The sequence below is a fragment of the Orbicella franksi genome, chromosome 3, assembly GCF_964199315.1.
Source record: "Orbicella franksi chromosome 3, jaOrbFran1.1, whole genome shotgun sequence".
Lineage (NCBI taxonomy): Eukaryota > Metazoa > Cnidaria > Anthozoa > Scleractinia > Merulinidae > Orbicella > Orbicella franksi.
Window position 1 is genome coordinate 34,583,030 of NC_138147.1, and position 11,921 is coordinate 34,594,950.

An 11,921-nucleotide genomic window follows, 5' to 3' on the forward strand; every position below is an offset into this window, starting at 1 on the left:
GGGAGAGGTCCCTATGCATATGTTTTTAGCTTTCTATTTGTTTGGCAATTTCATGCACACCGTGCAAACTCTTTCACTCAAGTCATTAGCCATTGTTATCTTCTTTTAACGTAAAGTTATAAACACGAGTCCGCAAACATTTTTGGATCATAGAAACAGAAATATTTTGGCCAATCACGGCGAAGGTCTCACGGATGATTTGCATTCAAGATTTTAATTGCACCTCTTGCCGGGCACCAGTAAACGTTCCCCCTTTCTAAATCATTTTAAATATATTTTTAACATTTAATAAAGTCGATTCTGAATTAGTTAATAGGTTCTGTTTTTTTACAACATAACTTGGCCATTCAAGTCTAATGTCAAGTTACAACTTCGTGTCCTCGCAAGAATATTTCGGTCTCAAAACTTCAAGCAACTTTCGGCCGCACACAGCGTACGCCTCATGGAAATTACGCATTCTTGAGCCATAGATAACAAAGTTCATAGCGGAGTTTGACAGAGCTAGGGTCCCGATCCACATATGTGCAACTCCCTGGATTTTCACCAGTGGCTTTCCAGTGGCAAAAAGAGCGGTAACCAACGGGGCCCAACAAACAGTAAAAACAGCAATCACAATTGCCAGCGTGAAGGCGACGCGGATCTCAACGCTTGGCTGACTGGTATCATTAGAAGAGTGCATTCTAAGTTGTTTCCTTCCTATTCGACGTTTGACCAATGATATCACTATCAGCGAGTAAAACAAAAACACAATAACATAGCTGGTGCCAAAAATTCCTAAGCCAATGAAAGCTTTTGCCTGTGGGAAATTGGTAGGAATAACGGAGATTAAAATTGGAACTGTAATAGGCAATGCCCAAGATGTTGTCAGAAGTATTTTTAATCCATAGCTATCTATAATGCTTTTGTAGCGTAGAGGGTACACAACAGCGATGAAACGATCAACACTGATGGCTGCCATGTGTACAACGGAGGCTGTGCAAGATAGCCTGGTTAGTATTCTGTAGGCTTGGTCCAGTTTCGCAGCGCACTCATTAAAGAATGTTCTCTTGCCGAGGGATGCCACCAAGACGGGCTCGCACATCATGGTGACGATCAAATCAGCGATAGCCAAGCTGAGCAGAAGGTAGTTTGATGATCGGCGAAGACTGGGATTTATAACAACTGCCACGCAAACCAGTAAGTTGCCGAGCGTTCCAAACACACCCACGATAGAATTTACTGTGATCAGAGCGACGCCATGAGCTAACGGAAACGAACAATCTTCTATTGAAAGGTTAAATGTTTGATTACTCGTGTTCTCCAGCGAGTGATCCATAGCTCAAGACTGATGAGCAAATATTAAGACAAACCACAATTACCTCTGTTTTACCAGTCGGAAGCGACACAAAAAACGTATTGTAGTTTGTTATTGCGTTTTTTGAGATAATGTTTCAAAAGTCAAGTTTCTAAACTTTAGCTGATACTGATAATTCCTAGTCCACATTCAACGGTGCAATCAATGTTTTCAGAAGAGCGTCGGCTAAGGAAATCGATTAACAAACCTTTCTCGCAGTTCGGCGAACTACATGAACCGTCGATTCACATGCACAAATGCAAATTCGTAAAGAATGACTCAACACATACCGATCGTGATATGACAGGATAAATTAAGCAAGAGAAGTATTGTTAAGCCCTTGATAAAATATACCAGTTAAATGATATTTATCCTTTAACAACCTTGATGGGTCATATAACTATCAGGGAACGTTTGTTAAGTATTTCAGTTTTCCATTTACATCATGGTGTAGTTTAAAAAATGGTAGGTTCCAACAAACTAAAAGAGCCTAAGTAGATTCTGATACTAACCAACATTTTGATTTTTGGTCAGAGTTCGAGTGGTGTAAAATTTAATATATAGTAACACCATTCTATCTTCATAAATCTTGAAGTTCAACAATGTATTAATATAATAAGTGGCCCTGTATTTGAGTATCGAATAAGATGTGGGCTCTCAGTCGTGATCACAAAGCTCGACTGATGTCAAGGATATCAGCCTCACCTTTAAAATCATTCAGATGAATCTTATTGGTTAGTTCAGTTAAATTAGTTCCAAATAGAAAATTGTGATAAAGGTTTAGTGTTTAACGACAATCAAGTAACTTGCTAAAATAATACCTTAAAATCAGGCAAACTGTAAACAAAACAAGGAGAGTATTGCGTTGACCTGAGAGGACATACAGTACCATCGAGATGAAGGTGCAAGAAAAAATCTGACAGCTCAGGCGAAGCTTTAATCAATACAGTACAGTACAGCACAACACAACACAACACAATAGAATACTTTATTTACACACGTCACGTCTAAGAGCTGTACGTGCAAGCTGGTTCAAAATACGTACGTGTATTCCTAAAATACAAAGATTTACTATGGAACAGTTCATAATCCGTCAGATTGTCTGCAACAGGATAGTGCTCACATGATTCTGGTGGTGGGATGCTGACACCCATTTTGATCTGATCAGGATTATTGTTTATGAAGGATGATAAAAAGTACAATCAGAGACGTTGAAGAGTACGGTGTTATGTTGTATTGGGATAGGGCTGTTTGGTTTAACCTTTGTCCTTTTCCTTTCCGCTGGTTCAGATTGTCGTATCATGTCAACGAGTTGGTTTGTGTACAACACAAGATGTACATGCGAAGAAGGAATTTTCTAAACCAATAGTATCAACAACAACTTAGTCACTCCCCGCAAACAAAAAGTGTATTTTTCGTGTTAATTTAGTTATGCTATTATGAGTAGTCTTTTGAGACTTCCGCAATCAGGGGTTCGGCCCTTATGCATGCTTTCTTGACATATTATTTGTTTGGCAATCCGCTCAAAACGCTCACCTTTGTTTCAAGCATACAGTGCAAATTCTTGAAGTCAAGTTATATATATCTTACCTGTTGGTTTGGTGTGTAGTATCGCTGTATATTTTTACGAGTTGTGCCGTATTTTGACGAGCCCGTAAGGCGAGTCAAAATACAAACAACGAGTAAATATCTGTCTGGATTCGCAAAAACATAGCCACAGAATTTGACTTGTCACTGATAATCTTAATACGATTCTGTCCTAGAGCTAGCTTTCCACAAGGCTTATCGTAGCTCAAATAACAGCAAATAACTCTCCTGTATGCCTTTTGAGGCTAGGAATACTAAATTCACCGTCTTTTCGTTGAATCATGAATTGTACAATTTAATTAAGAGTGCTTTTAACATGAAGTTGGAGTCTAAATCAGCATGAACGTACAGATGTCAAAACCGCGGCGGAGAGCTAGTTTATCGCTTCCTAAAGGCCTGCATCGTCCTAAATGGACTGAACAAGAGCTTACTACATCGAGAATCGATTGAACTTCAAACAAACTAGGCCATAGTTAGCAGCAAGCGAACACTCAACATGTTGTCGTTACGTCAATTATCGCCCGGAAACCACGCAAATAAATTTCTTCCGCGCTAGTGAATCACAGCCAGTTCTGATAGTTAGCAAAGCCGAGAACGCCTAAAATTGATAAAACAAGGAAATTCTACTCACGATCAGCGCTTGAACTCATGTTCTTCCCTCTGCTTGTGGCCATGTTTTGCTCGCAAATAGCAATGTCCCGGATGTACTTCAATTTTGTCCAACGCGGAATGGCACATCCAGATTTCAACAGTCTTTAGCTACATCAAAGTTCAGAGCAAATAACGCCAACAGTAGCTAGAAATGTCTAGTCCATTGCACGTCTAAGCCCTAAATTGATGTGGCTAAAGCTTTTTGCTGTCTAAAACAAGCACAACATTATTGCCACAGGGCAAACGGCGTACTGTTACGGGATAATGGACGACGGTTGCTAACAAATCGTTAGACTTGCGCCTTCACTGGACTTACTGATGTCCTCGGGCAGACTTCCTTTAGATAGCAAATACAGAACGCTAATCGGTCGGCTCCTTGTCAGACTTACCGCGCGAACTGAATTCAGACGAGTGTAGCCTGGGCTAAACTTAACACAAATTGAAAATGGAGAGGGGGGTAATGAATAATAATTAAAAAATACCTAAATAAATGAAACATGCAGCAAGAAGTCCTCTACATTTCATTCTAGGTAAGATTTACAAGCTGCTGCCATAAGGAAAGCAAAAAGATAAATAAATAAATAATAATAAAGAATAAATAAAAACCGCTTGATTTTATTTAAACTGTTTTCATAAATCCAGACATATATTTCAACGGATTAAGACTGGATGACCCAGAAAGGCCCAAAATTGAGCGTTTCTACTTACTGTCGATCTTTCTAAAGCATCTAGAGTCAAAACTAGGGTATTCCGTGATCAGTTTCGGACATTCTGTGCCAATATATGTCTGAATTTATGAAAACCGTGTTAAAATAGCGGGCATGTTAATAAGAGATTTATTATCCAAGTGCTGTAGTCAATAAATTTATCAGTGAAATAGGGAGAGTGTGACGGTTTTGCATGCGTGCGCGCGCCCGACCTGTCCAGCAAACTGGTTTTCTACTGTAGAAACAACTGTACAATATCGCTGTAGATTTGTACTGTTATTTGGACGGTATTCGCTGCAGTTGGATAATAATAACCATTATTATCTATTATTTACGTAAAGTTGTAAGCAGGAGTCCGCGAACATTTTTGGGCCAGAGAAGCAAAAAAATTTTGACCAATCATAGCGAAGGCCAAACGGGTCCCCCCACTCACGGATGATTTGCAGCCTTGAGTCATAGTCAAAAAAAATTTATGGCAGAGTTTGACAGAGCCAAAGTCCTCATCCACATGTAGGCAACTCGTTTTCCCTCATTTATTCCCGGTATTTGACCATTTTGGGGTCTTGTTATTGTAAAAAACAAATTGACGTCAATTTTTTATGCGTCTGTCCTCCTATTGAGGATAAATTTCGTCATAACATTGTCAAAGTTTCCTGTGGAACCACTCACCTGCGGCTCGTAGTTCCACAGCCACTTTGACAATGTTATGACGCAATTTATCATCAATAAGAGGACAGACGCATAAAAAAACTGACGTCAATTTGTTAAGTGAAACGTTCTCTGGAATAACAGCTCAACCACCGTAATCGGGTATACTCAAAACGATATCAGCATTGCCTTTAAACCACGGACGATCCCAGGACAAAATTTCAAAACCTCAGCAGTATTCGCCTTATATATCCAACAATGGATGTTAACTAAATTTTGTCGTTTTGTGTTGTCATTTGAAGAATGTCGCGATGTGGAGACACTGAATATCGGCCAAACACAAATAACCAGTGTTCGACACGAACAATGCACGCCTCGACACGATGGAGTCCCTCTCTTCCCGGCACCTGGAAACTTTCTTTTGAATAATATTATAATATAGCCTAAAATTCATTTTAAATGTCTATTTAACATTTTATAAAGATAAAAAGACAGAGGGTAAATGTAACTCGAGTTTCACGCACCAAGCGTGAAACTCGCTCAGTGCGTGAAACTTGAGTTACATTTAACTTCTGTCTTTATATCTTTATATTTTGCTCTGCATAATTTTTGCATAGAGCACTCTTAGGATAAGTGAAACAATTTATTCACTGGTTATCCTTTTATTAAATTTTGCACAAAGTTGATTCTAAGTTAGTTAAAAGGTTGTACTTTACTTTATAAAATGACTTGGCCAATCAAGTTGACGAGGTAGATTCCAATGGCAAGTTATAAACTCGTGTCCGAGAGCATTTGGGTCTCAAAACACCAAGGATCTTTCGTCCATACACAGCGTAAACTTCACGGAAGTTATACATTCTTGAGCCATAGATAACAAAGTTCATGGCGGAGTTTGACAGAGCTAAGGTCCTGATCCACATATGTGCAATTCCTTGGTTTTTTATCAGTGGTTTTCCAGCAGCAAAAAGAGTGGCAACTAGCGGGAACCAAGACACAGTAAAGATGGCAATCACAATGGCCAGTGTGGAGGCAACGCGGATTTCAACTCTTGACTGGCTGGTATCACTCGAAGAGCGCGCTCTGAGTTGAATCCTTTCTTTTCGATGTTTGACCAATGATATCACTATCAGCGAGTAAGACAAAAACACAATAACATAGCTGATTGCAAACATCCCTAAGGCAAGGAAAGCCTTGGGGAAACTTGCTGGAATAACGGCACTCAAAACTGGAACTGTTATCGGCAATGCCCAAGATGTTACCAGTAGTATTTTCAATCCATAGTTATCTATAATGCTTTTGTAGCGTAGAGGGTACACAACAGCGATGAAACGATCGACACTGATGGCTGCCATGTGTACAACGGAGGCTGAACAAGACAGCCTGGATAGTATTTTATAGGGCAAGTCCAAGTTTGCAGCGCAATCATTAAAGAATATCATTTTGCCCAGAATTCCTACAACAAGAGGTTCACACACCATGGTGACGATCAAATCAGCGATCGCCAAGCTGAACAGAAGGTAGTTTGATGATCGGCGAAGACGAGGGTTTTTAGCAACTGCCACGCAAACCAGTAAGTTGCCAAGTGACCCAAACACACCCACGATAGTATTTACTGTGATCAGGGCAACGCCATGAGCTAACGGAAGAGAACAATCTTCTTTTGAAAGGTTAGATGATTGATTACTCGCGTTCCCCAGCAAGTGGTCCATGATACAGTTACCTCGGTTTTGTTCAGTTTGAAGCGACACGCGAAACTTACGGCCGTTTTGTTATGGCGTTCGTTGAGATATTGTTCCAAAATTAAGTTTCTCAACTTTAGCTGATGTACTTCCTAATCCGTATTAAATGTTACAATCAATATCATCAGAAGAGCGTCGGCTAAGAAAATCCATCAGAAATTTCCCCGCAGTTGGACTTGCAATGAATCTTCTATTCACATGGACTGTGCTCATGTCAATCCATGTAAATTCGTAAAGAATGACTCAACACTGAAATACTGATCGTCAGTATGGCAAGATAAATTAAGTATGGGAAGTGTCGTTAAGCCCTTGATAAAATATACCAGTTAAATGATATTTATCCTGTAACAGCGTTGATGTTTTATTCAACCATCAGAGAAGTCAAGTATTTCTTATCCTATCTTCACCTTTCCACTTATACTTTATAAAATGGTAAGTTCCAACAAACTGAAAGAGCCTGAGTGGATTCTTATAAAGTTATCAACATTTCGATTTTTAGTCATAGTTCGCGTGAGGTAAAATTAGTAAATCAGTATGTTAAGGAGACCCTCTATATCCAATAAGATATCGGCTCTCATGCATGACCACAAAGCTCATTTGATGTTAAGGATACTAGCCTCACTTTTAAATCATCGGGGAATTTATTAGTTAGTTGAAAATTGTGATAAAGGTTTTTGTTTGACAACAATCGATTAACTTGCTAAAATGTTTATACCTGAAAATCAGGCAAACTGTAATCAAATAAGACAGATATTACGCTGACCGGAGAGAACAAGCAGTACCGTCGAGATAGTGCTAGGCAAAATCTGGCAGCACAAGCCAGAGAAGCTTTAAAAAGATTTCCTCCAACTCATTAAGTTCATAATCCATCAGATGGTGAGTAGCAGAATAGTGCTTACATGAATCCTGGTGGTGGGATGTTGACATCCATTCTGATTGAGTTCGGTGTCAATTAAGTGTTAATTAAGGGTAACGAAAAGTACAATAATAAGAGATGTTTCAGGATTATTAGTCCAACAATAAAGATTGCAGTGTTGCATCGTGGTCTTGATTGTCGCACCAAAGCGTGATCGAGTTGGTTTGTTTGCAACACGCTACCAGATCATCTGTTTATGGAAACAAGGAGTTTTTAAAATACATGTAATAGTTACTGCAACAACAACAACAACAACTTGTTCACTCCCTAGATAAAGCGAAAATAATTGGCGTTAACTCATCAAAAATCGGCTGTTTCCTGTTAATTCCCCTACTGAGTCTGCAAAAAGTTCAGCAATTGGGGTTTCGGCCCCATGCACGTTTTTTTTTTTTTCTTTTTAACTTAATTCCTCTTTGTTTCGCAATCTGGACAAAACGCTCGCCTTTGTTTCATGCATACTTGCATACTGGGCAAACTCTTTCGTCAAGCTGTTATCTTGTACTATTATCCACTATTTACGTAAAGTTATAGACGCGAGTTCGCGAACATTTTGGGGTCATAGAAACAACAATCTTATTGCCAATCACAAAAAAAGCTTCACGGAAGATTTGCATCCTTGAGCCATAGACCAGAAAGTTTATGGCGGAGTTTGACAAAGCCAAGGTCCTCATCCACATGTAGGCAACTCCGTGCCTCTTGACCAGCGGCTTCCTGGTTGCAAACATGATGACAATTAAAGGAAACCAACAGACAGTAAAAACAATGATCACAATCGCTAGCGTGAAGGCAACGCGGATTTCAACACGCCGAGATTGACTGGTATCCCTAGAGGAGCGAATTCTGAGCTGATTTCCTTGTTTCCGGTGTTTGACCAGAGATATCACTATCACTGAGTAGCACAAGAAAATAGTAACATAGCTGGCAGCAAACATCGCTAACCCGAGATAACCTTGTGGAAAGTTCTTTGGAATAACAAAGCTCAAAATAGGAACCGTAATCGGGTACGCCCAACAGGTAATCAGCATTGCCTTTAATCCACAGTTATCCATGATCCTCCTGTGGTGTAGAGGGTACACAACAGCAATGAAACGATCAACACTGATAGCTGCCATGTGTGCCACTGAAGCAGAACACGAAAGCATGGATAAAATTCTGTATGCAAGTTCCAATTCTGTGGCACAATCGTTAACGAATGTTCTCATTCCGAAGATTGCTACGACAAGAGGTTCACACACCATGGTGACGATCAAATCAGCGATCGCCAAGCTGAGCAGAAGGTAGTTTGATGATCGGCGAAGATAAGGATTTGTAAAAACTGCCACGCAAACCAGTAAGTTGCCAAGTGTTCCAAACACACCCACGATAGAATTTACTGTGATCAGAGCAACGCCATGAGCTAACGGAAGAGAACAATGTTTTGATGAAAGGTTAAATGTTTCATTACTCGTGTTCTCCAGAGAGTAATTCATGGCACTGTTAGAAAGACCCTCGATCAGCTACGTTATGCTCAGTTAGTGAAAGTCAACTGATCGATCGAAATGCTAAACTAGGTAGACTAATAACACTAAAGCTGTGAAAGTCAACAAGTCGTCATTGCACTTCTTACTTTAAACACTAAGATATTGTTTTAAACAATATAGTTTTAAAACTGCCACCGACTAATATATGTTGTAATCATTCTCCGAGTGCAGCTAATATAATAAGCTGAGTACTTGATGATAACGTTAACTGCTAGAAGACTGAGTCGGCTTAAAACTTTCTTTTGTCTTCTGAACCGCCGACCTCTGAAAAAATTCATGAGTTTGTAATTTCCCTTGTCTTCTCCTAATTAAAAATATTTTCTTCATTCGCAAGCAATGAGAAACATGTACTGACATGACAAACAGCATGCATGGACAGGAAGTAACCCTTCATGTCATTAAACCCATAAAATATTGGGAATAATATTCCTCTGCAGATATAGTCCATTCACTTGGTTCTTCACAAGGAACTCAAGTTAGGCATTTCAACATTGAAAAGGAAGCAATGAACGGAAAAGTTAAGTGCCAAGGTGTGAAGTTGGGGACCTCTCGAGTTTAGAGCGCTTTCAGGGTGAACGATCCAATCATTACAGAAGAAAACGTTAATTGACTTTCCAACCTCACTTAATTTCTGATGCCTGTTGGTAGCTCAATTCAAATATTGATAACAAAGCTAGGATATTTATTGAAAGAGAATTTTTTTGGTATCCTTCCACGTACGATATCTAGTCTAACGAAATAGTGGAAATATTGTCAATGTCAAACTGTAAGGTTGAGATGAAAGTACACGAAATTACTGCCGATACGTATTATATATACAGTGAAAGTAAAGGTCAAAACTAGATCAAGGTCATTCGTCACATTTGCATTGCGCATCCTTACTGCGCATAATTTATGGCGTCATTAGCGCGCGCTTGTGCACGCGCATATTGAAAACATGACGGATTTGCCTTGATATTGAGCTCTGTCAGTTGAAAAATGGCTCTAGCTCACCAACGAGCATGGGCACCCCAATTTTTTTTCCAGTCGTTGTAATCAACTAATCATAAGCTTTGCATGAGAAAAGACTGATCTAATTTCTATTGCTGAAAATTCAATAAATAAGAAAAATAACAAATACACTGTGGTCTTTTCTATTTTGCAGTCGGTAACCACGTCAAGAAATTTGGTTCAAATTTTTAATCAAGAATTTAGCTTTCTGTCTGAATCAAACTTAAACGTTTACTTGTGGTCCGACACAATGTATTGACTGTAGTTTAATGCGTGTTCTTATGAGTCCGGGCTTACAAAGATGTTACAATTACTGGGAATGCGTTCTTATAATAAGCATTAAATAGTGCAAAAATGGGGCATTTTCAAGGCCTCACTGCTCCTTAATGAGCATGGGCACCCCCCTTTTTTATTTCAAAATTGAAGTTATCATATGACAAATATTCAGTGGACAAAGTTTGAACAAAAATCTATTGTCACTTTTATTTCAGAGGAATTACCTTAATTTGAAGTCAATATTCAATGAAGGAATAAGTTTTATCCTGGTCCGGGCGGATGAATGTTTCTACTCGGTGACTTGGTCAAGATTCCGAGGGATTTGTTCTGAGATCAAGTTAAACACATTTCTAGTTATAGTGACAACTTGGTGACATCGTACACTTGTTTATTGTGTTGATGAAAGTTCGCAAAGTAATACATAATTACTTTGTAGTGCCACTTTAAAACCTGCATTGATTGAAAATTGTGCAAAGTTTTCTAATGTCTGTAAATAGTTCTGTCATCCATGTGTAACACCAACGCATGCTTCAAGTTGCGTTTCCGGCCATCACTCGGCCTCAAGCGTTCATCAGCTTTTCGCTGTTTGGAATTACAGCTGAAAAGCAAGTTTTCGTTTCCGATACTGATTACTTCTCTGTCGTCCAAAGGAAGTAGTCTCCAAGAAACAAGTCAGAGGGTGGTAAAGGGTATGTTCGTGACTCGTGATCGGCCTTTTTTTTTTTTTCCCGTGAAATGTGAAATGGCTAATTTTTTCCTCGTGAATCGTGATTTCCATAGTCGCCGTGAACCGTGATTTTCCAAAACGTTCTCTTTTATTTTCCGTGAAGCGTGAAATGCCAATCTTGTATTTTTCGTGAATTGTGAAAGGGCTGCTTTATTTCCGTGAAACGTGATCTATACCCCCCCCTTTACCACCCCCAAGTCACTGGCACACAGTTCAGATCAGCCGGCATTTTTCAAAAACACAGAGAATTTCGTCAGTCAGTCAAAAACACCGACATTTTTTAAATTTAAGAGTAATAAATAATGTAAAAAAATTGGGAACAGCCTTATTCATCCAGGAATCTTAATAGCTTACTCAACAAAACCTATAGAAAATAGCGGAAACGTCTAACTTCACCTATCGCGTATTTTGACTGTGTTTATATTCTCTGTATTCCTGCTGACGTTACCTCTTTTGGAGATGAAATTCTCGTCGCTAGGAAGAGACTTTCAATTTGGTAAAAGAGAGTACTGATTTAAAAGCTTTTATCTTGATTGCAACCAACAATTAGAGGGCTAGTTAGAGACATCGACCAGCGCCGGGTTTTTAGCTCGTGTAAACTAACCCAGGATTAGAGAGAATTTTGATATTAGTTTTGTTAGTTTTCGGTGAGCTTTTCTGTTTATATTGTTTGTCCTTCTGTTTTAATCTCAAACTGCACAGACATCTTCAGTGAAAAACATTGCTATAAAAGAAAAATTAATACTTTGGTTAACTTTTAATCCTGGGTTAGCGTTAACCGGCTTTCGAAAAACCCTGCCCAGAAGGCTTATTAAGTATCAAAATGA

The 11,921-nt window shown here is 39.1% G+C and overlaps 3 protein-coding genes across 3 annotated transcripts; all 3 read right to left on the reverse strand.

Moving 5' to 3' along the window:
- Window positions 1-200: 200 nt before the first annotated feature.
- On the reverse strand, window positions 201-4,370 carry LOC145482264 (adenosine receptor A2b-like). The gene has a single exon (XM_081460923.1). The coding sequence runs from the start codon at window positions 1,313-1,315 to the stop codon at window positions 365-367; it is 951 nt and encodes a 316-aa protein (XP_081317049.1). The 5' UTR covers window positions 1,316-4,370; the 3' UTR covers window positions 201-364.
- A 1,216-nt stretch (window positions 4,371-5,586) lies between these two features.
- LOC145482262 (adenosine receptor A2b-like) lies at window positions 5,587-6,966 on the reverse strand. The gene has a single exon (XM_081460921.1). It carries the CDS (start codon window positions 6,633-6,635, stop codon window positions 5,664-5,666), a length of 972 nt encoding a protein of 323 aa, XP_081317047.1. The 5' UTR covers window positions 6,636-6,966; the 3' UTR covers window positions 5,587-5,663.
- A 112-nt stretch (window positions 6,967-7,078) lies between these two features.
- On the reverse strand, window positions 7,079-11,921 carry LOC145482263 (adenosine receptor A2a-like). Its single transcript, XM_081460922.1, has one exon. The coding sequence runs from the start codon at window positions 9,048-9,050 to the stop codon at window positions 8,097-8,099; it is 954 nt and encodes a 317-aa protein (XP_081317048.1). The 5' UTR covers window positions 9,051-11,921; the 3' UTR covers window positions 7,079-8,096.